The sequence below is a fragment of the Equus przewalskii genome, chromosome 10 (assembly GCF_037783145.1).
Source record: "Equus przewalskii isolate Varuska chromosome 10, EquPr2, whole genome shotgun sequence".
Taxonomy (NCBI): domain Eukaryota; kingdom Metazoa; phylum Chordata; class Mammalia; order Perissodactyla; family Equidae; genus Equus; species Equus przewalskii.
Window position 1 is genome coordinate 54347776 of NC_091840.1, and position 21334 is coordinate 54369109.

General features: G+C 38.6%; 1 protein-coding gene across 3 annotated transcripts in view; it reads left to right on the forward strand.

The window, feature by feature from the left end:
- The window catches only part of MAP2K4 (mitogen-activated protein kinase kinase 4), a 132859-nt gene extending 112517 nt beyond the window's left edge, over positions 1-20342 (forward strand). For all 3 annotated transcript variants that reach the window (XM_070561114.1, XM_070561113.1, XM_070561115.1), the window contains 4 exons: positions 1151-1228; positions 4135-4283; positions 16435-16480; positions 17680-20342. In XM_070561114.1, the coding sequence (XP_070417215.1) occupies positions 1151-1228; positions 4135-4283; positions 16435-16480; positions 17680-17793 (387 nt within the window). In that variant the 3' untranslated portion in view covers positions 17794-20342. The remainder of the gene's footprint in view (positions 1-1150; positions 1229-4134; positions 4284-16434; positions 16481-17679) is intronic.
- The last annotated feature ends 992 nt before the right edge of the window (positions 20343-21334 follow it).

A 21334-nucleotide genomic window follows, 5' to 3' on the forward strand; every position in this document is an offset into this window, starting at 1 on the left:
GGATGTTCTGTCCATTGGTGTTAATGGTATGTTGAGGTCCCCTACTATTATTGTATTGTTGTTGATGTCCCTAAGCATATTGTTTTAAAGATATACCTATGCTATTCTGTGCATTAGTTCTTTCTTTTTATTGCTGAGACGTTTTGATTGTACCTGTAGACCACAATTTATTTATCCATTCACCTGTGGATATCTTGACATTATTGAGTTTTTTAGTACCTGCTGTGTTTCTCCATTTATTTAGATCTTCTTGCTATCTCTCAGCAATGTTTTTTTCACTGTGAACAGTACTCATTTCAAAACAAAATATGTAGGTCTCTAAACTAGTTGTTGCCAACAGACAGAGAATATAATACAGTTAACTATTATACTTCTCTGGACATTTTTTTCAGCAGCAGTTTCTCTCTGTCTTACCTAAGGATCCACTGTCAGCTCTGTGCTCCTGATGGCCTCCCTCTCTGTTCTTCTCCATCCTTGACGCACTATGTAAATAATGGTCCCTTATTTCAAGGAAATGAGTAGTGCTCCCTTCACAGAAATTACTAAAAATGATTTTTGCTGTTTATATGATAGGATAATATATTATGATATCGGCAGTGCCTTAATTTGGTTAAAATGACTACTACACAAATATCTTTGAAGATATACATAGTGATAAACTTAGCTTTATGATGAAGAATGGGTGCAATAATTATAATAAATTTAGCTCATGTTTGCTTTTGTATCTCAAATATATTGTGGATGGCCTTATTCACAGAAACAAAGACTGGTAAAATCAGAAGACCTAATCTTTTCTTTTTCTTCTGTTTACCACTACTTGCTAGTAATGTGACCCTGTAATTCTTTATTGTTTTTTCTTTTTCTCCCTTTGTGTGTTCTCAGCTTTAGCTTTGTAAATGCTTATAAGTCCTTAGGGGGGAAAATTAGTAGAATAGCTCTGTGTGCCCTTTATGGAGGTGGCCACTGAGCTGGGTTTTTTGTTGTTTGTCTTTAATATGATTGTGACTTCCTGTTACTCCCTGTCTGACCCTAGTCATGGATTTGTCTAGGAGTGTGCTGGCGTTTTGGCTACCTACCCAGCTTTGCTTCCATTTGCCTGCAACTTGAGGGGATGCATAATTAATGACTATGACTTTTCTTTGTGTTCCAGCCTGAAAGAATAGACCCAAGTGCGTCGCGACAAGGATATGATGTCCGCTCTGACGTCTGGAGTTTGGGGATCACATTGGTATGTGTATGTTGACTCTATCTTGTTAGAGTAGTGTAACAAGAAATTCAGAAATGAAAGAAAATTTAATCAATCTTCCCCCCATCATAAGAACTGCTTCTTTTCTCTTCTAGTCTTTGATTTTATTTACCTCGCCCCTCCCTCCCCTGTTTATAAACACAGGAACTATATTATCTAATTGTTGGAAAAAAGCATATTTTTTACCTTAAATCAAACCAGAGTTGATTATTTCCCTTGAGGTTTTATGACATGCCTGGGGCTCTTTAATGTTGTCGCTCTGGATCTCTTGGCCACAGATGCTAGAAGCCAGCAACAACACTAAGATCAGGAACAGGGAGGCAGCTCGCCTGCAGTCATTGGGGCAGTGAAGGCGCGTCGGCTGCTCCCGTCCCCAGCAAGGGTCTTGTGTGCAGTCATACAGTGTATGGTGCCTGTGTTCAGTGTACGTGTTTATATGCGTGAGAATAGTTTCTATTGGGAATCTTCTATTCACTGAACAGGAGAGTCAAAAATGAATGAGCTGACAGTATTCAGTTGTTGAGGAACTACCTGCGTAACAATCCTAAATGAAAGTTCTACTTTAGAACAACACTGAGAGAGAATAGTAAGAATGCTACTTAATTTGCACCTAAAAAGCACAATTAAATAAACTCGTCTTTCTCACCTGTGAGCTGTATTGAAATTTTGGTTCTATTTAAAAAGTATCTTTATTTGCTTATTTCCTTATTACCAAATTTTGTTTTGAAGTTTTAGATTTATTTTCTTGTGCTGTTTTACCGGGACTTAATGACATTTTTGGACAGCTTCTACAGCTTCTTCAACATTTGATGTGAATTTTCCATCACTAGATGGGGCTGTGTCCTGTTTGATAGGCAACCCAAAACTTTTCCTTCCATTTTCCTCCCATCTTCAATACAACCCCACAGCCCAGAGTTAACACTGATTCAGAGCAATGAACTTTTTTGTAGCTTATTAAATAATCTCCATTTCTTCATTGCATTGTATGGTCCTAGGATCCTCTTCCGATACATCGGAATCACATACCCTTTGTAGTTAGCCTTGGTGGGTCATGTTGCCAAGCCTAGTGAATTCTCTCTGTAAGAGAGTGGCAGGCTAATAGTTCACCTCGGCAGAGGACTCCGTTGAGTTTCGCTTGTGACCAGATATGGGCGATGCCTCCTGGAGTCTCCTCTCATTGTGAATCAGCTGACTAAAGGGGAAGGAATCCCTTCCTCATAGTCAGGACAGAACATGGAACTTGGGCATATTTTCGGTCTGCTGACTGTTCCAAAGACTGCAGCAGGACCTCTAGCTTCTAGCTGAGGCTACTGCTTGGTGTAAGGGATCTTCATGATTCAGAAATACCTACCTCTGACCAAGCCAGCTATGTTTAAAAAGGAAGCATTTACTTCAGTCTAAAAACAAAATTTTATTCTGTGAAAGGTTTTAACTTACAAATTTTTTCAGCAAGTTCCTTTAGTATATCTGGCTAAACTTTGTTTAAAATCAAATTCAGTACTTACAATTGCTTCATAATTTATTTTTGATATAGATAATCTTATAAAAATTATAAGAAATGTGTGAAATTAATTTCTAAGATCCTGTCCTTTGCCTTATGATGTGTTCCTACTTTTTCCCTCTCTTATTAAAACCTGTTCTCAAGATTGAATCTAATCAAGTTATTCTTAATGCTGTGAATAACCAGGAAAGTTTACTTCTTCCAAAGCATTTGTATTTTAATCAAAAAGAAACTTCAGCGAAAAGAGTGATTTCTGTGTGTGTGCTTGCATGTGTGCCTGCCTTCTCACAGGCGTAGGTGCAGAATTGGAGACAGCGGTGAGCTGAGGAGGCATCTTTCGGGGAAGAAGGCCTCCCCACACCAGCCGTCTATTTCAAGATGGGTTCATGTTTGCTTGACAGCTTTCCTTTCATTGTATAAGCTAGTAATTTAATATTTGACCAGCTTGACAAGATTGAATCTAAGCTGAAGAAAGTCTGAGACAGTGTTCTCAGATGGTGCTTTCTTTCTCTCTTACATGCCATTTTCCTCTCTGATAAGTTTGAAGTCTCATCCTCATATATTGATCACCTGTCAATGCACATAAAATGGGATTCATTTAGGCCACACTGCAGATTTAGATATATTTCCTGGAAAAAGCACAATTTCCAGGTTTTCATTATTCTCAGAATAGGGAGGGAAAAAGATGAGAATACTATTCACAAATATTTTTGACTCTTGACAGATTGGGACATGCCTCTGTGAGACTCTTCAAGTCTGGTGTGCTATCCTTTAGAAATATTATCCTGAGCATTGTTATTAGGATTTAGGGTGCAGGGTTTGACCCTGACTTGATTTCTTCAGAAATAGTACTTTCAGGTTGTGGTTGAAATTGTAGTAACTACAGAATAGCTGTGGATCAGGATTTGCACGTTGTTTCCTTTCAGCTCAGATTGGGCTTTTGTTTGTTGAGTGTTCTTTTACCTTACAAAAGAATTTGACCACTTTTCTGGACCATGACCTCCTGTTCAGATGACTATAAATTGTGCAGACTTTGTACTAAAAAAGTTCTAAAACCAGCCTTCCAGAATCTCTCATACAAATGATTCAGAACCACAGGCTGCCCTGGAGCATGCACTGTAGGACATTGTCACGGTTTAAATTTGGTGTTTCTCTTAGGTCTTAGTCCTTGAATTTGGTTGATACAGAAAACTCTGTATTATCCTGATTTCTAAATATCACCTGCACCTATCCTAAATAATTCATAAGATTCTGCCTCAGCCTGATCTGGGTTTGATTCAAGGCTCTTTCAAGACTTTTGGAGGTTGAATTTTCAACATGGCCATTCCACTGAGAAGCAGTAAATAATGCCTAGTGTGTTCTGCTTTTTCGTCTGTGTTCTCTTTAGTACGAGTTGGCCACGGGCCGATTTCCTTATCCAAAGTGGAATAGTGTATTTGATCAACTAACACAAGTCGTAAAAGGAGATCCTCCACAGCTGAGCAATTCTGAGGAAAGAGAATTCTCCCCAAGTTTCATCAACTTTGTCAACTTGTGGTGAGTACGTGATTTATGCATACTCAAAAACCTGAGAACAGTGAGGTTTACTTAATCTTAGCAACTTTGGGACTTTGCGCCAGGGAAGGGGAGCCACCTTCTTATCCCCCGGCCTTTTAAGCTGGGACTGTGGATCACTGTGCTACATGGAAGGTTCCAGCTAACCTGGAGAAGTTTCACTCTCTTATGCTACTGCTCAGGTACTGATGAAAAATAGATGTGGGTGGTGGAGAAGCTGCTGCCTCCAGATTTCTAGTACCTTATACAAGAAAGACGGCCTACGTGAGACTGATCATCTTATTCTGATAGGGTTCTCACAATCAAACTGTACCAGAAGCTTTTATTAAGTCAAGACCCTACCGGCTCAGACTTTCAGGGGTGGATCACAGCTCTGACGTAACATATAACCTAGTGGGTGTGTGTAATAAAGGCAGGCCCAAAGCTCCACTGGTAGAGCTGTATATTGGCTCTCTGAAAACTTATTCCAAAGAAGGAGTGAACCCCACACCTGTTGATGTTGTTTGTGCACCTTTTTAACAGTTGTGTGTGTATGTATGTGTGTAGCACATAGGAATAAATATATGCGGATATGGCAATAATAAAGTCATGCTTTGTACTGTTTCAATCTGTTTGCTTTGTACTGTTTCAATCTATTTAAATAAATCCTTGTGTTGTTATTTGAATGTTTTAGGTAATTATTCTATTTTTCCAACATGTTTCAAGAATAGGATATGTTTATAAGCAAAAAGCCAGAGCATTTAGTATATCCTCTTTTCATTCCTGAAAATGCTTTTCTCTTCCACGTAATTCTTTTTTTTTGCCGTGAATGCTGTTCCTGTCTATACTTTCTAGGTTCTATAGGACTTATATTTCATGGGCTAGCATTGCCTTCTTTTCTGATAATTAGAAAACATTTGAACTCTAGTTTTCAAGTCCCTTTTGTCTTCTCTAACCAAATTCTAGCTTTATGTTGGTTTTCAGAAGGGAGAGGAATACCTCAAGATTTTCTTGGTAGAAGACCATAGGATAACTCGAACTGGCTGCTGCTTCCTTTTTAAAAACAATCTATTTTTACCAATTTGCACATGTGTATACAGTTTATATAATTACATACATGTGACCATTTTATATATTACATTTTAATGAAATATTTGGTTAAAAGAATCTGTGTGAGTCATAGAGCATATCTAAAATGATTACCTGTGAGGCCTCCAGCAGGTTTGCTTTCTTCTTAATTCCTTGATCTCTTTATCAGTTTTGTTTTATAAATGTGTAGTGCTGGTACGTTTTTTGTTTCTGTGTCCCTTGGTGCCAGTTCTCTCCCGTAGATAATGGTTATAGACATCAGTGTCCCATTGTTTTCTGAGTAGCATCGTATTTCCATCTCATTCCAAATCATTATTGTCTACAGTTAAATTCTATCTGTTTTTATGATCTGTTCCTATCAGTTCTCCACATTGGTTCATTCTCCCTTCCACTGTCCTTAGGCATTTTTTGTCATCTCTAACCTGGACCATTTAGGTTTCTAATTGGTTTCCTCACAATCCAGTATAGCCTTGTTTCAAACCATTTTCCTTTTTGTCAGAGTTGTATTTTTTATGATGTTTATCTTTTTTCCTTTCAATGATCAATTAACCAATTAAGGGTTTTTTTTATTGCAGTGACATTGGTTTATAACAGTATATAAATTTCAGGTGTACATCATCGTATTTCAATTTCTGTGTAGATTACATCATGTTCACCACCCAAAGACTACTTACAGTCCATAACCACACACGTGTGCCTAATCATCCCTTTCGCCCTCCTCCCTCCCCACTTCCCTGTGGTAACCAAGAATCCAATCTCTGTCTCTATGTGTTTTTTTGTTGTTGTTTTTATCTTGTGTTTATGAGTGAGATCGTACAGTATTTAACTTTCTCCCTCTGACTTATTTCGCTTAACATAATACCCTCAAGGTGCATCTATGTTTTCACAAATGGCCAGATTTCATCCTTTTTTATAGCATAGTAGTATAAGGTTGTGTATATATACCACATCTTCTTTATCCATTCATCCCTTGATGGGACCTAGGTTGCTTCCAAGTGTTGGCTATTTTGAATAATGCTGCAGTGAACATAGGGGTGCAAGTATCTTTACATATTTGTGTTCTCATGTTCTTTGGATAAATACCCAGCAGTGGAATAGCTTGATCATATGGTAGTTCTATTCTTAATTTTCTGAAGAAACTCTACACTGTTTTCCATAGTGGCTGCACCAGTTTGCACTCCCACCAGCAGTGTATGAGAGTTCCCTTCTCTTCACATCCTCTCCAACACTTGTTGTTTCCTGTCTAGTTAATTATAGCCATTCTGACCAGAGTGAGGTGATGTCTCATTATAGTTTTGATTTGCATTTCCCTGATAGTTAATGATGTTGAACATCTTTTTCGTGTGCCTATTGGTCATCTGTGTATCTTCTTTGGAGAAATGTCTGTTCAGATCTTTGGACATTTTTTAATTGGGTTGTTAGTTTTTTAATTGTTGAGATGTTTGTGTTCTTTATATATTTTACATATTAACCCCTTATCAGAGGTATGGTTTGCAAATATCTTCTTCCAATTGTTAGGTTGTCTTTTTGTTTTGTTGATGGTTTCCTTTGCTGTGCAGAAGCTTTTTAGTTTGATGTAGTCCCATTTATTTATTTTTTCTCTTGTTTCCCTTGCCCAGTCAGACATGGTAGTAGAAAATATGCTGCTAAGACTGCTGTCAAAGAGCATACTCTGTATGTTTCTTTCTAGAATTTTTTATGTTTTTGGGGAAGATTAGCCCTGAGCTAACTGCTGCCAATCTTCCTCTTTTTGCTGAGGAAGACTGGCCCTCAGCTAACATCCATGCCCATCTTCCTCTGCTTTATATGTGGGATGCCTCCCACAGCATGGCATGCCAAGTGGTGCCATGTCTGCACCCAGGATCTGAGCCGGCAAACCCCGGGCCGCCGAAGCGGAATGTGTGCACTTAACCACTGCGCCACTGGGCCGGCTCCTCCTTCTTGAATTTTTATGATTTCAGTTCTTACATTCAAATCTTTAATCCATTTTGAGTTAATTTTTGTGTATGGTGTAAGATAATGGTCTACTCTCATTCTTTTGCTTGTGGCTGTCCAATTTTCCCAACACCGTTTATTGAAGAGACTCTCTTTTCTCCATTGTATGCTCTTGGCTCTCTTGTCTAAAATTAGCTATCCATAGACGTGTGGGTTTATTTCTGGGCTCTCAGTTCTGCTCCACTGATCTGTGTGTCTTTTTTTGTGGCAGTACCATGCTGTTTTGATTACTATAGCTTTGTGTAGTACATTTTGAAATCAGGGAGTGTGATACCTCCAGCTTTGTTCTTTTTTCCTAGGATTCCTTTGGCTATTCAGATTCTTTTGTTGTTCCATATAAATTTTAGGATTCTTTGTTCTATTTATGTGAAAAATGTCATTGGGACTTTGATAGGTATTGCATTGAATCTGTAGATTGCTTTAGGGAGTATGGACATTTTAACTATGTTAATTCTTCCAAACCAAGAGCTTGGAATATCTTTCCATTTCTTTTTGTCTTCTATTTCTTTCAGCAATGTTTTATAGTTTTCAAAGTACAAATCTTTCACCTCTCTGGTTAAATTTATTCCTAGATATTTTATTCTTTTTGTTGCAATTTTAAATGAGATTGTATTCTTAATTTCTCTTTCTGCTGCTTCATTCTTAGTGTATAGAAACACAACTGATTTTCGTATATTGATTTTGCATCCTGAAACTTTACTGTATTCATTTATTATTTCTAAATTTTTTTGGTGAATTCCTTAGGGTTTTCCATATATAAAATCATGTTATCTGCAAATAGTGGCAATTTCACTTCTTCCTTTCCAATTTGGAGCCCTTTTATTTCCTTTTCTTGCCTGATTGCTCAGCTAGGACTTCCAATATTATGTTAAATGAGTGGTGACTGTGGGCATCCTTGTCTAGTTCTTGTTCTTAGAGGGATAGCTTTCAGTTTTTCTCCATTGAGAATGATATTAGCTGTGGGTTTGTCATATATGGCCTTTATTATGTTGAGGTACATTCCTTCTATATCCATTTTCTTCAGAGTTTTTATCATAAATGGATGCTGCATCTTGTCAAATGCTTTCTCTGAGACAGTGATGTGATTTCTTTGTTTTGTTAATGTGGTGTATCACATTGATTGATTTGCAGTTGTTGAACCAGCTCTCCATCTCTGGAATAAATCCCACTTGATCATGGTGTATGATCTTTTTAATGTATTGTTGTATTTGACTTGCTAGTATTTTATTGAGGATTTTTACATGGATGTTCATTAGTGATGTTGGCCTGTAATTTTTCTCTTTTTGTGTTGACCTTCTGTGTTTTGGTATCAGGATAATATTGGCTTTGTAGAATGAGTTAGGAAGCTTCCCCTCCTGTTCAGTTTTTTGGAAGAGTTTGAGAAGGATAGGTATTAAGTCTTCTTTGAATGTTTGGTAGAATTTACCAGGGAAGCCGTCTGGTTCTGGACTTTTATGTTTTGGAAGGTTTTTGATTACTGTTTCAATCTCCTTACTGGTGATTGGTCTATTCAAATTCTCTCTTTCTTCTTGATTCAGTTTTGGAAGTTTGTATGATTCTTAGAATTTACCCATTTCTTCTAGAGTATCCAGTTTGTTCGTGTATAGCTTTGCATAGTTTTCTCTTATAATCTTTTGTATTTCTGAGGTGTCCATTGTAATTTCTCCTTTTTCATTTCTGATTCTATTTATTTGAGCCTTCTCTCTTTTTTTCTTGGTGAGTCTAGCTAAGGGTTTGTCAATTTTGTTTATCTTTTCAAAGAAGCAGCTCTTCATTTCATTGATTGTTTTCTAGTTTCTTTTTAGTCCCTATTTCATTTATTTCTGCTCTGATTTTTGTTATTTCCTTCCTTCTACTGATTTCAGGCTTTGTTTGTTCTTCTTTTTCCAGTTCCTTTAGGTGCACTGTTAGATTGTTTATTTGGGATTTTTCCTGTTTGTTGAGGTAGGCCTGTATTGCTATAAACTTCCCTCTTAGAACTGCTTTTCCTGTATCCCATAGATTTTGGCATGTCATATTTTCCTTTTCATTTGTCCTAGGTATTTTTTGATTTCCCCTTTTGATTTCTTCATTGACCCACTTGTCATTCAGTAGCATTTTGTTTAATCTCCACATTTTTGTGGCTTTTTTGACTTTCTTCCTGTAGTTGATTACCCGTTTTACACCCTTGTGGTCAGAAAAGATGCTTGGTGTGGTTTCAGTCTTCTTAAATTTATTGAGACTTATTTTGTGGCCTCATATGTCATCTGTCCTGGAGAATGTTCCATGTGCATTTGAAAAGACTCTATATTCTGTGGTTTTTGGATGGAATGTTCTTTATATCTACTAAGTCCATCTGGTCTAATGTATCATTTAAGGCCAGTGTTTCCTTATTGATCTTCTGTTTGGTTGATCTACCCATTGGTCTAAGTAGAGTGTTAAAGTCCCCTACTATTATTGTGTTGCTGTCTATTTCACGTCTTTTGTCCGTTAATAATTGCTTTATGTATTTTTATGTGCTCCCTTGCTGGGTGCATAGATATTTACAAGTGTTATATCCTCTTGTTGGATAGTTCCCTTTATCATTATGTAGTTCCCTTCTTAGTCTCTTGTTACAGTTTTTGCTTTGAAGTCTATTTTGTCTAAGTATTGCTACCCCAGCTTTCTTTTCCTTGCCATTTGCATAGAGTATCTTTTTCCATAGGATGCATATCTGATTATGTTACTTCTCTGTTTAAAACTGTCCTTAATGGAATGGTATCACTCTCAATTGGGAAACATTTGTTCTGGAAAGACAAAGAATCTTGCATAGTGTAATAATTTGTAGCCCTCCAAAGGGCTGCTGTGGAATATAGACAGATATACATTAATTAAATTTCACAGTAATGAAGGGCAATAATGAGTTAGGGTTGGGTTAGAGGTAGAGAAGCACTGGTCTAGAGGCTTCTCATTGCCCTTAAAATAAGTCTAAATTAATGTGGCTTTCAAAATGCATTATGATTCAGGTTTATTGCTGTGGCCACATTTCTCCATGCTCCCCTTGAACTGCTTTTCTGCCAAACTGAGTTTTTCAGTTGTGTAAATTGAAAGCATATGGAAGATAACATAGGAGAATAGCTTCATGGCCTTTGAATAGGTAAAAGTTTCTCAAACAGCATGCAAAAGGCAACTCAGCATAAAGAAAAGAGTGATAAAATTGGATTTGAATAAATTAAGAACTTCTGTTGGTTAAAAGACACCACTGAATGAAATGCCAACCTACACAGTGTGTTTGTCATATAGATATTTGATAAGAACCTTTTCTCCAGTATATGTAAAGAGCATAAGTACAAAACACTTATAGATATGAAAATGACAACCAAAAATGGCCAAATACCTGAAAAGACATTTAATAAGATGATCTTCAAGTAATCAGTAAACATATGAAAGGGTGTTTATTCAACATTGTTAGTCCTCGGGGAAATGCAAATCAAAATTACAATGAAATACCAGTCCGTTACAATCACCAGAATGATTACAATCTAAGACTGATGTACCAAGAGTATCTGAAACAACGGGAAGTCTTAGACGTTACTTATAGGAGTGTAACTTGGTGCAGTTTCTTTGGAAAACTGTGGCAGTATCTTATATACCTGATCTAATACAGATGGTGCATGCATCATGATCCAGCAATTCAAGTCCTAATTATATACCCAACAAAAGAAAATTCATAAATACACTAAAAGATGTGTATAAGAATGTTAGGAACAGCATATTCATAATAACTTACAGTTAGAAAGAAAAAATATCAGCAGTAGAATGGATAATAAGTTATAGCATGATTCATACAATGGTATACAGCATCAAAGATTGAACTATTGCTATACTCAACAACATGAATAAATCTCACAAACTATGTTGAGTGAAAAAAGAAACACTTAAAACAGTTATTTACATGAAATTTAATAGAATTAATAAAAGGTAATAGAAGTCAGAATATTGTTACTCTTCTATGCTTAGGACTGCTTTTCTATATGTATGCTTCAATTAAAAGTTTGCTTAAGGAATAAAAAAGAAATGAAGATTTGTGGATCAGAATGATGATCTCAGCTCACATTTTAAATTCCTCCCTGCCTACTGAAATCATCAATGAAATTTTTTAAAAAGAAAAAAAAGAGTCTTTATTTGTTCTGGAAAAGAGCAAAAAAGTACTATCCTTGACAGGTTTTTGTGAAATTGTGTAGATGAGACTGAAATCAGGGAGAGATTGGCTAATCCAGAATTTGTCACGTGCAGAAGAAAAGAAAGGCAGAAGGAGGATATGAGACCTGCAGTGGAAATCCTTAGCTTGGGACAGCAGGACCTGAAAGAGAAGGCAGCTTGTGGATAGACAAGCAGGAAGCCAGTCTTGATCCTGAAGCTGTCTTGAGGAAATGCTTTATACACTACATCCGTGCACAGCTGGGACTCCGTGGCAGTATTCACACCTGCCTTATACTCAGCAGGAAGGACCTGTTAAGAAAAGCTCAAGCTTTGCTGAAATAACTTAGGATGCGGACACTTGTGTTGGTTAGAGGGTTGCTAGTGCGCTGGAAGCTGTTTTGACAAACCCAGAAGAGAAATTCCTTGGCAAGGTGATAATGCTCTAGTGGTGGCTCTCGCTGTTTCTCACAGTCACCTAGTTCTATGACCGAGATCAACCTGTGATATTTGATCAATATTGATTCTCTTCAGGGATGAAGAAATAAAGGCAAATCACTGGCATGTGAATACATTCAGTGGTTCAGAGAATTGAATCAGTTTGAGAAATTTAGCAAAAATTCCCTTGTCAAGTTGCCACTGAAAATGTCAGAGAAAAAATTGTAAGAGTGGAATAATTCGAATTCAGGAAAAGATGTTTTCAAACAGTAAACATGATTTCTGAATTGAATGGGAGAAAATGGTGGGCAGACAGCATATTTGATATTACAGGTTAACCAAATCTATGAAGTAGGCAATACTGTTGAGTTCATCTTCCAGAAAAAAGGGATAAAAAGATGATCATGAGGCAAATGATAAGAGACATGCAGGAAAAATGTAGGAGATTCCATTTAACTGATAGTAGAGAAAGAGTTAAAATGAAAATTCTCTTGAAGAAAAACTTGAGTCCTTAGATTAAAATACTGGACCAAATTAACTAAAAGGAAAAAAGAAGCCATGGCTGGGGATGTTGTAAGATTTTTTTCATTTTATGCATTTCAAAGACAAAACTTGACAAACATTCAATTAAAACGTATACACACAAATGTACACACCAATGTAGACAGACACAAAATCAGAACACTACCTGAAGAGTTGAGAAACAGCTGTAGAATCAATGTGACCTCTTCAGGTTACTATGGTGGGTTACATCTTGAACAGTACTTGGAGTGAAACTACTGAAATAGTGGATAAGCATGTCAAAGTGTCTTTTTAAATGTATCATAAGTTGGTAGAAAACTAAGGGGTCTACAGAGCTCTAAAACTAAGTGTAATCAGAAATTATGGGAGGTAAGGATTTTAAGAGCTCCCTCATTGGAAAGACGCTCCCAGTTGACAAGCAGAAGCAAAAGCAATTCCTAGAAGTCAAAGAATTCCCAAAGATCAAGTTAAATAGAATATATGTTGTTCAGAAAAAATTCCAGCACTCACACGAGGAACGAGATTAATAGAAACAACTGATAGTAGGAATATATCTGTGAAGACTTTAGATGTTAGAATAATCAGAAACAGAAAAAAGTGATTTTTCATGAACTTAAGGAAAAATGACGTAGTTTGGAAATATAAGCAAGAAACAGAAACTGTCAAAGAACCTAATAGAACTTATAGAAATAAAAAGCATAAATGAAAACATTCAATAGCTCGATTAAACAACAGATTAGATACAACTGAAGAGAGATTAGTGACCTGGAAGTTAGATCTGAAGTTCTGCCAATGGAACTTTTTGAGATGATGGAAATGTTCTGTAATCTGCTCTGTCCAGTGTAGTAGCTGCTAGCCCTTGCAGTGTGGCTAGTGTGAGTCAGGAAACAATTTTTTTTGTTTTATTTTATGAAGATTAATTTGGCTAGTGACTGCCTTGTTGGATAGCACAGGTTTAATTGAGGTTAGCATGATTATTGATAACCATACCAATGGCTGCAATAATTCTGAAAAAGAAATAATAATTTCGTTAAAGATTTCTACTCAGATAGCACTGTGAGTTTATACATTGACACAATTTTCTGCTCTGGTAAATGAGATAGAAAAATAGAAAACTAAAAAGGCCTGGCAGTTTTACAAAGAAAGTCCACATCTTGTGTGGATGAAGAGTGCGAAAGGTATAAATAGAAATACTGTGAAGGTCTGAAGCCATGGGCCTGCTATATCCAGGTCCAGAAGCAGGCAGTGGCAGCTGGGACAGTGTTTCCTGTAGGACCAAAGTTCTGTAGGTACTGTGTTCTGGACTCAGGATCCACAGGAGACAGACTCACTGCGTAGAAGTCAGGATCTGATGGGTGAGGAAATACTGATGTCAGTCACTGCCTGGGCCACAACAAGCTGCAGGACTACAGAATAGCGAGGACGTAGAGACTGTTTTTGCAACCAGAGGACTGGATCTGTAATAGTCCTAATGTCAGCGGAAGACTGGGACTTCAGTCTCCATTATAGTGCTTTGTTCTGTGGTGATGGGCCTGAAAAGAGGAAGTGCTGGTGAAACTGTTCTACATGGTGGATCTCTAGCCCCTGCTTCCGTTCATAGCACTTAGTCGGCATGCAGGTATTTCTTGAACAAATGTATGGACTGGCATAGAGCATAAGCACATTTTCAAAATGAGTCTGCAAACAAAATTCCAAAATATATCAAGTCGTATGCAAAGAAAAGCAACCAACAAACTAGAATATGAATTCATTTTAAATTGCGATGACTTTATGGAATAGTCTAAAATACACTTTAAAATAGTATAGTTTAGGATGCCTAAGGAAATAAAAGTGTAAGTTCCACTAAAACTGAGGAAGAAGTAAAACCGAAATGAACCAAACAATTGGATATGAAAACTATTTAGAAATCTTGGAAATGAAAAAACATAGCTATTGATTCAAAGGACACATCTGATTTGATGTCTTCTAAACTGGAAGCCATTGAAGACAGAATTGGGGACTGGAAGATAGGCCTGAGGGATTTCCCCCGCATGACGCCGATTAAAGCATGAAAGAGCAGAAAAGAATCGGGGACAATAGGATGAGTAGTCTAAGATGTGTCTAATGGAAATGACAGAAGACACCTCTGAAAGTGGAGAAGGAGTATTTAAGGTGCTACAAGTAAAAACATGTGAGAATTGATCTAGGATAGGTTCTCACTGAAACTAAAGTCTCTGTATCATGTAGGATAAACACAGGTAAATTTGTACCCAGATGCACTGAAGCAAATTTACAGAACAATAATAAAGTAAAAGTTAGCAGGAAGAGAAGATAGAGTCCCTGCTGAGGAGTAATTAATTAGACTGACAGCAAACTCGTTATAGCAACAATAATTGCCAGAAAACAGTGGAGTCAGCTCTAGAGCACTGAGGAAAAATAATTGTCAACCTCATCCTAAAGTTTTATACCTGGACATTCAATTACCATTCAAAATAAGGAGGCAATGCAGTTGTTTTTCAGGAATAGGAATACCATTCATAGATTGTTTTGAAAAGATATACTTGGCCAGGAATAAAAGTAGACCCAGCAGAAGGGTGTTGCAGCTTGGTTCCCTGGAAAGCAGGCTTTGAGACAGAGGTATGTGTGCAGGAAGTGGAGTAGGTAGTGATCTTCAGATCAACAACCAGCGAAGGTGAGGAAGGCAGGATTAGGCAGAAAGAGAAGTTGGGCTGCAATGCAGTCTCAGCACAGGCCTCAGCCGACCCTGGAGGAAGCTATGAAGCTGGGCTGGCCCTCCACGGTTGACTTGATATGGGATGAGGGTCTTGGATTTTCATACCCCTTTGTGGGTCAGTCATTAGATACAGGCCGTCCCTGGGAAGGCTAGGGTGGCTCTCTTCAGTTGAGGTAATCCCTGAGAGCTGACAACTGAGGCTTGTATACTGGCAGAACTCCCTGCAGTGGAGGAATAAGTCCTTCATTCCTGAAGAAGGCGTCTCTCTAGGACAGTGCAGTGTCCACTACAAAAGGCACAGGATGTGAAGAATGGCATTGAGTTGAGAAGTAAATGAACTATGTTACCAATATTAACTTTTGATGGTAAAAAGTAAATTTAGGGGCCGGCCCTGTGGCCCAGTGGTTAAGTTTGCGTGCTGTGCTTTCACTGCCCAGGGTTTCACCAGTTCGGATCCTGGGCATGGACATGGCACTGCTCATCAGGCGATGCTGAGGCGGCATCCCACATGCTACAACTAGAAGGACGCACAACTAAAATATACAGCTATGTATGGGGGGTGGATTCAGGGAGGGAAAAAAAAAAGAGGATTGGCAACAGTTGTTAGCTCAGGTGCCAATCCTTAAAAAAAAAATTTAATTGAGGTTGGAGGAGAGTGGTGATTAAAATATGGTCCAAGATGATCAGGTAAATACAAATAAAATGGAAATACTTGTGATAACATTAATTAGACAAGGTGGAATTCAAAGGGAAGATACCAGCAGGGCAAAGGCTTTTAATATACCAATAGTCCTTAGTGAAGTTGTAATGTTGTAAACTTTTGGACCAGAAAATATAGGATTGAGATACAGAGTGCAAAACTTTTAAAAATCTAAGGATAAGTTGATAAAATTCATACATAGTTTCAGAATTACTGGATTCCTGTTTTCTCTTAGGTGGTATCTGTAAATATATGGGTATATATTTAGAAACACACACATACGTACAATTTTATACTTATACATACATTCATATATCTAACTATGCAATATTCTACTGTGCAGCTATGCCATAATTTATCCAGCTTTCCAATTAACTTGTTTCTAATTTTTTTCTTTATGTTTGACAAGTTGTCTGCTTTGTTACTTTTGTATCTGAAGAAAAAAACTATTTGATTCTTTCTAACATTTTGTTTGTGAAAATAAAAATACTTGGTAATTGTGTCTCCATTTTAATAATGTTATTTTTATGTTATTTTAGCCTTACAAAGGATGAATCCAAAAGGCCAAAGTATAAAGAACTTCTGGTGAGTATGAGACTTGGGAAATTTTAGGTGTTTCTTCACCCTGAATCCCCTTAGCATGGTGGTCCACTAAGCAAGCAGTGGGCCTCTCCGTCATGGACAAACAGCTTGACCTTACTTAGTGTTTTTTGAAATGTTTTTGAACAAAGATATTTGGAAAGAGCACATTTGTAGTTATAATTTTCATACTAATTTACTAGCTAAACTCTCATGAAAAATTTTGGCCTTGACATGTTATAAAAATTACCCCGGACACTTTTATCATTCACTTTAAGGAGCCATTTTCCACTGCATGGTCTATATATGCATAATGCATCCATAAGAATTTATTGTGCTTACTCTGCCTTTATTAAAAGCTTTCATGCTCATTTGCATCATAAGGCCAATTCTCGTTTCTTTGAAAGTTCTCACTTTCATGGAAGTTGGGCGTTATAGTCAGTCTGCTGGATTTGGCAGGGGTCTCAGCAGTGAAGAAAGTACTGTGATCTGATAATGTGGGACTATTTTAAGAAAAGACCTCCTTGTTTGTCACACTTAGCTTCCAGCTCTCCAGGATGTTAGGTCAAACTTAGGGTCAGCCCCAGCAATGACTGAAGATGTTCCATCAACATATGTAGAGAAGCTATGGAAGAAAAATATTGATGGAGATGGAATATGAAAAAGTGGGTTTGCGAGGCAGATATGGGGCTCTAGGCTTTGGAGAAGCTCATAGGATAAGTTTCTATTGAGCCTGTTGGAGTGGAAGTCAGGATTGAAACTGAGACCTTTTTGTAAGATCCTTCTGCCGCACGAGGGGGAAATGGGGAATTGTAGTCCCTGCCTGTGTCCCAAGAGGAACAGCAGCCAGTATTCACATCGTTTTTCTTGGCTCTCAGATGGTGGCAGAGGCTCCAGCCGTGTTTTGTGCTGAGGAACAACTCTGCTCTCTGCCTCAACAAATGCTCCCTGGCACACAGATAAGTTTCCAGACTTCACCGTCAGGGCAGCTCCTCCCACCGTGCATCATACCTAGGCACGCCCACACCCTCTAACGTATCTGCATGAAATACGGGCTGTGCTTGCCTCTCTGAACTTGTGCTACAGTATTTTACAGCCATATGTGGTTGGAGACTTTGGTGCTATACTGTGTTGAAGTTGGGAAAAGTTCCGTGTGGGCTCTGATAGGAATTTTGATGTTTTTTCTTTTTTCAATTTTCTTGCAGAAACATCCCTTTATTTTGATGTATGAAGAACGTACCGTAGAGGTCGCATGCTATGTTTGTAAAATCCTGGATCAAATGCCAGCTACTCCCAGCTCTCCCATGTATGTCGATTGATATCGCTGCTACGTCAGACTCTAGAAAAAAGGGCTGAGAGGAAGCAAGACGTAGAGAATTTTCATCCCGTATCACAGTGTTTTTATTGCTCGCCCAGACACCATGTGCAATAAGATTGGTGTTCGTTTCCATCATGTCTGTATACTCCTGTCACCTAGAACGTGCATCCCTGTAATACCCGATTGATCACACAGTGTTAGTGTTGGTCAGAGAGACCTCATCCTGCTCTTTCGTGATGAACATATTCATGAAATGTGGAAGTCAGTACGATCAATTTGTTGACTGTGATTAGATCACATCTTAAATTCATTTCTAGACTCGAAACCTGGAGACGCAGCTACTGGAATGGTGTTTTGTCAACTTCCAAATACTGGAAGTATGTGGTGATGGATGTACTATGTCTGAACCTAGAGACTCGGGCTTGAGTGAGAAGAGCTTGCACAGCCAGCGAGACACATTGCCTTCTGGAGCTGGGAGACAAGGGAGGAATTTCCTTTCTTCACCAAGTGCAATAGGTTTACCGAGTTGATATTCTGTTGCTTTACAGTCCCAGTTGATGTGTGGGGATCGATGTGCTCAGCCAAATTTCCACTTTGAAATATGTTAAATTAGAATGAATTTATCTTTACCAAAAACCATGTTGCATTCAAAGAGGTGAACATTAAAATATTGAGACAGGACAGAATGTGTTCTTTTCTCCTTTACCAGTCCTTCTGCTCTTCATTGGGAAGACTCAGGAGTCTGCCACTTGTCCAAGAAGGTGCTGATCCTCAGAATTTTCATTCTCAGAATTCAGTGTGCTGCCAACTTGATGTTCCACCTGCCACAAACCAGCAGGACTGAAAGAAGAAGAAGAACGGAGGGCAAAGTTTACAGATGGTTTAGCTCTAGTATCTCATCTGGGACACTTGTAGCAGCTATGTATTTCCCCATGGTCCCGAGCCTGATACTTCAGCCATCGTAACTCGCTAACAGGGAGAAGCAGCTAGTAGCAATGTGCCTTGATTGATTAGATAAAGATTTCCTGTAGGCAGCAAAAGACCAAATCTCAGTTGTTTGCCATCACTGGTCCACGTCTTCAGTTTCTGAATCTCTCTCCCTACCCGTCTGTTGCTGCTATGTGACTTTTTTTGCTTAATCCAATATTTTGCCTTTTTTTCCTATATCAAAAACCTTTATAATTACCAGGGATGTTCTTTACCAAGGATTTTTGGCCCCAAATCTCTTATATGCTCTAATGTTTAAAAGGCTGAGACACGTGGGGCCCAGCTGATGTGATAGGTGATAAAGAAGCATCTTTTCTAGAGACAGATTTGACCAGATGAGAATCTGAAATGACAGACTTTTAGATAAGCTCGTCACCTCTGAGAATCTCTAGCAAGTCACCACCATTTCTTGACATTGGAATCCAAAACAAAACAAAACAAAACAAAAAACCCTTAACAGTTAGGAGAGGCCGCTGAGATCTGCCGTCTTTTGCCGTGCTTCCTCTCTTACCCGTTAGCTAGGTTCTCCTTAGGTTTTGCTCTGGCCGCCCTGGCACTGAGCATTAGGCTCTGTGCAACAGTTAAGCAGCACTGTGAGTGGTTCGAGCACACTGGAATATAAAACAGCCATGATCTGAGATGCACGTGATGCCATTACAGAACCAAATGGTGGCAGGTATTGCTGTGTCTCCCCCCAGAGTGACAGTCATAAACACTATAAAATAATAAAGGGAGAATGGTGCTGTATAAAGTTACATCCCTGTAAATTTCAGAATTTAAAATGATTTATCGCTTTGGTCCACATGCCTGATTTTCCTGTTTTCTCCCCCACGGCATCCTAAACCTTAGCCTTCCCAGTGTTCTGAAAGGAAGCATTGCTCTGTGTCTTCCTTTGACACCAAGCCATCATCCTCCATTGCTCCCGGGGACTCAAGAGGAATCTGTTTCTCTGCTGTCAACTTGCGGTCTGGCTCAGCATAGGGTCACTTTGCCATTATACAAATGGAGGTAAAAGCAATTCTGACTGTCCAGGAGCTAATCTGACCGTTCTATTGTGTGGATGACCACATAAAAAGGCAATTTTAGTGTATTATTAATCATAGATTATTATAAACTATAAACTTAAGGGCAATGAGTTTATTACAATGTATCTTTATTAAAACAAAAGGGTGTATAGTGTTCACAAACTGTGAAAATAGTGTAAGAACTGTACATTGTGAGCTCTGGTTATTTTTCTCTTGTACCATAGAAAAAATGTATAAAAATTATCAAAAAGCTAATGTGCAGGGATATTGCCTTATTTGTCTGTAAAAATGGAGCTCAGTAACATAACTGCTTCTTGGAGCTTTGGAATATTTTATCCTGTATTCTTGTTTGAATTCCTCCTCTATTTAAGATATATACATGGAATCGAAGTGTTTATGTAATAGTTATATCCTTTTGCCTGCAGGTCAGTTGTAATAAATCTAGGATGTGATGATGACTTTGTAATTTGATTTTCTCAAGTCAGACCCCGAGAGGGGAAAATCAAGTAAATTTCCATTAAATTATCTGTGCATTTCACACTGGGGAAAATTCTCTTCTTCCGGAAGTATTTATGGCTTCTTTCTTCTCTTCCTCCCTTCTTGTGGTTGCTTTATCTCTTTGCTTGTTCTTCTGGAACCACGGATGTATCCGTGAAGCATGAGCTTTCCTTTCTGTTTGAGCAGGTGTGATGCAGTCTGTTCAAGTTTGTTTCTTTGTTCGTTGTCCTGACCTGCCCCAGCTTTCTTATTGGTCGAGGAGGGCGGTGCTTTTCTTCGGCCTGCGTCATGGTGGAGAGATGCGACTTGTGAGGACCCAGTCTGCTGTGACCTGATGCCTCGTTGCCAGCCTGGCTTTCTGCTCTGCTCTGCTGCTGGGCAAGCATTAGGTGTCAGTTCAGATTGCAGTCACCCACTGCCACCTGAGCGAGAGGGGTAGGGAGAGGGTTTGTGAGTCAAAGACCTGGGAGGTGTATGGATGGGAGGACAATGGAGGTGAGCAAAAAGCCATGGAAACCTGGAAACTATTGGAGAGAAGAACTTTGAAGCTCCAGCACTGAATTCATGTGTTACGCTATCAACCTCTTGGTCATTAATGAAATGCTGACTCACTGATTGCATGCTAATTCAGTACGTTACCCTTTTCCTGTGCCTGCTTCTAACCTGATCTGAGATGCAGGAGTTCCCGTTACAGAGCCAGAGGTGGTAAGTATCAAACCTTCTCCAGGGGAGGGTGTGGCTGTAGGAACCCTGGCCTCTTCAGTTAAGCCTTGGCTGCTATGGGAACAGATGCCCCGTGGAGTTTCCAGATCCCAGCTGAGCACCACTATGTGCAAGAGTCTCCTGAGAGAGAGGTAGAAGGTGCTCCGTGCTTCATGGGGCACTTCCCCTATTTGATCCTGACAGTAGCCTTCAAAGTCAGGATATACTGTCCCCTTTTAGATAATGAGAAAAAAATAAGGTTAAGAGAAGTGAAGTCTGACTCTGATAGCAGTAGGGAGGAGAGCTGAGATTCAAATCCTGTAACACTTA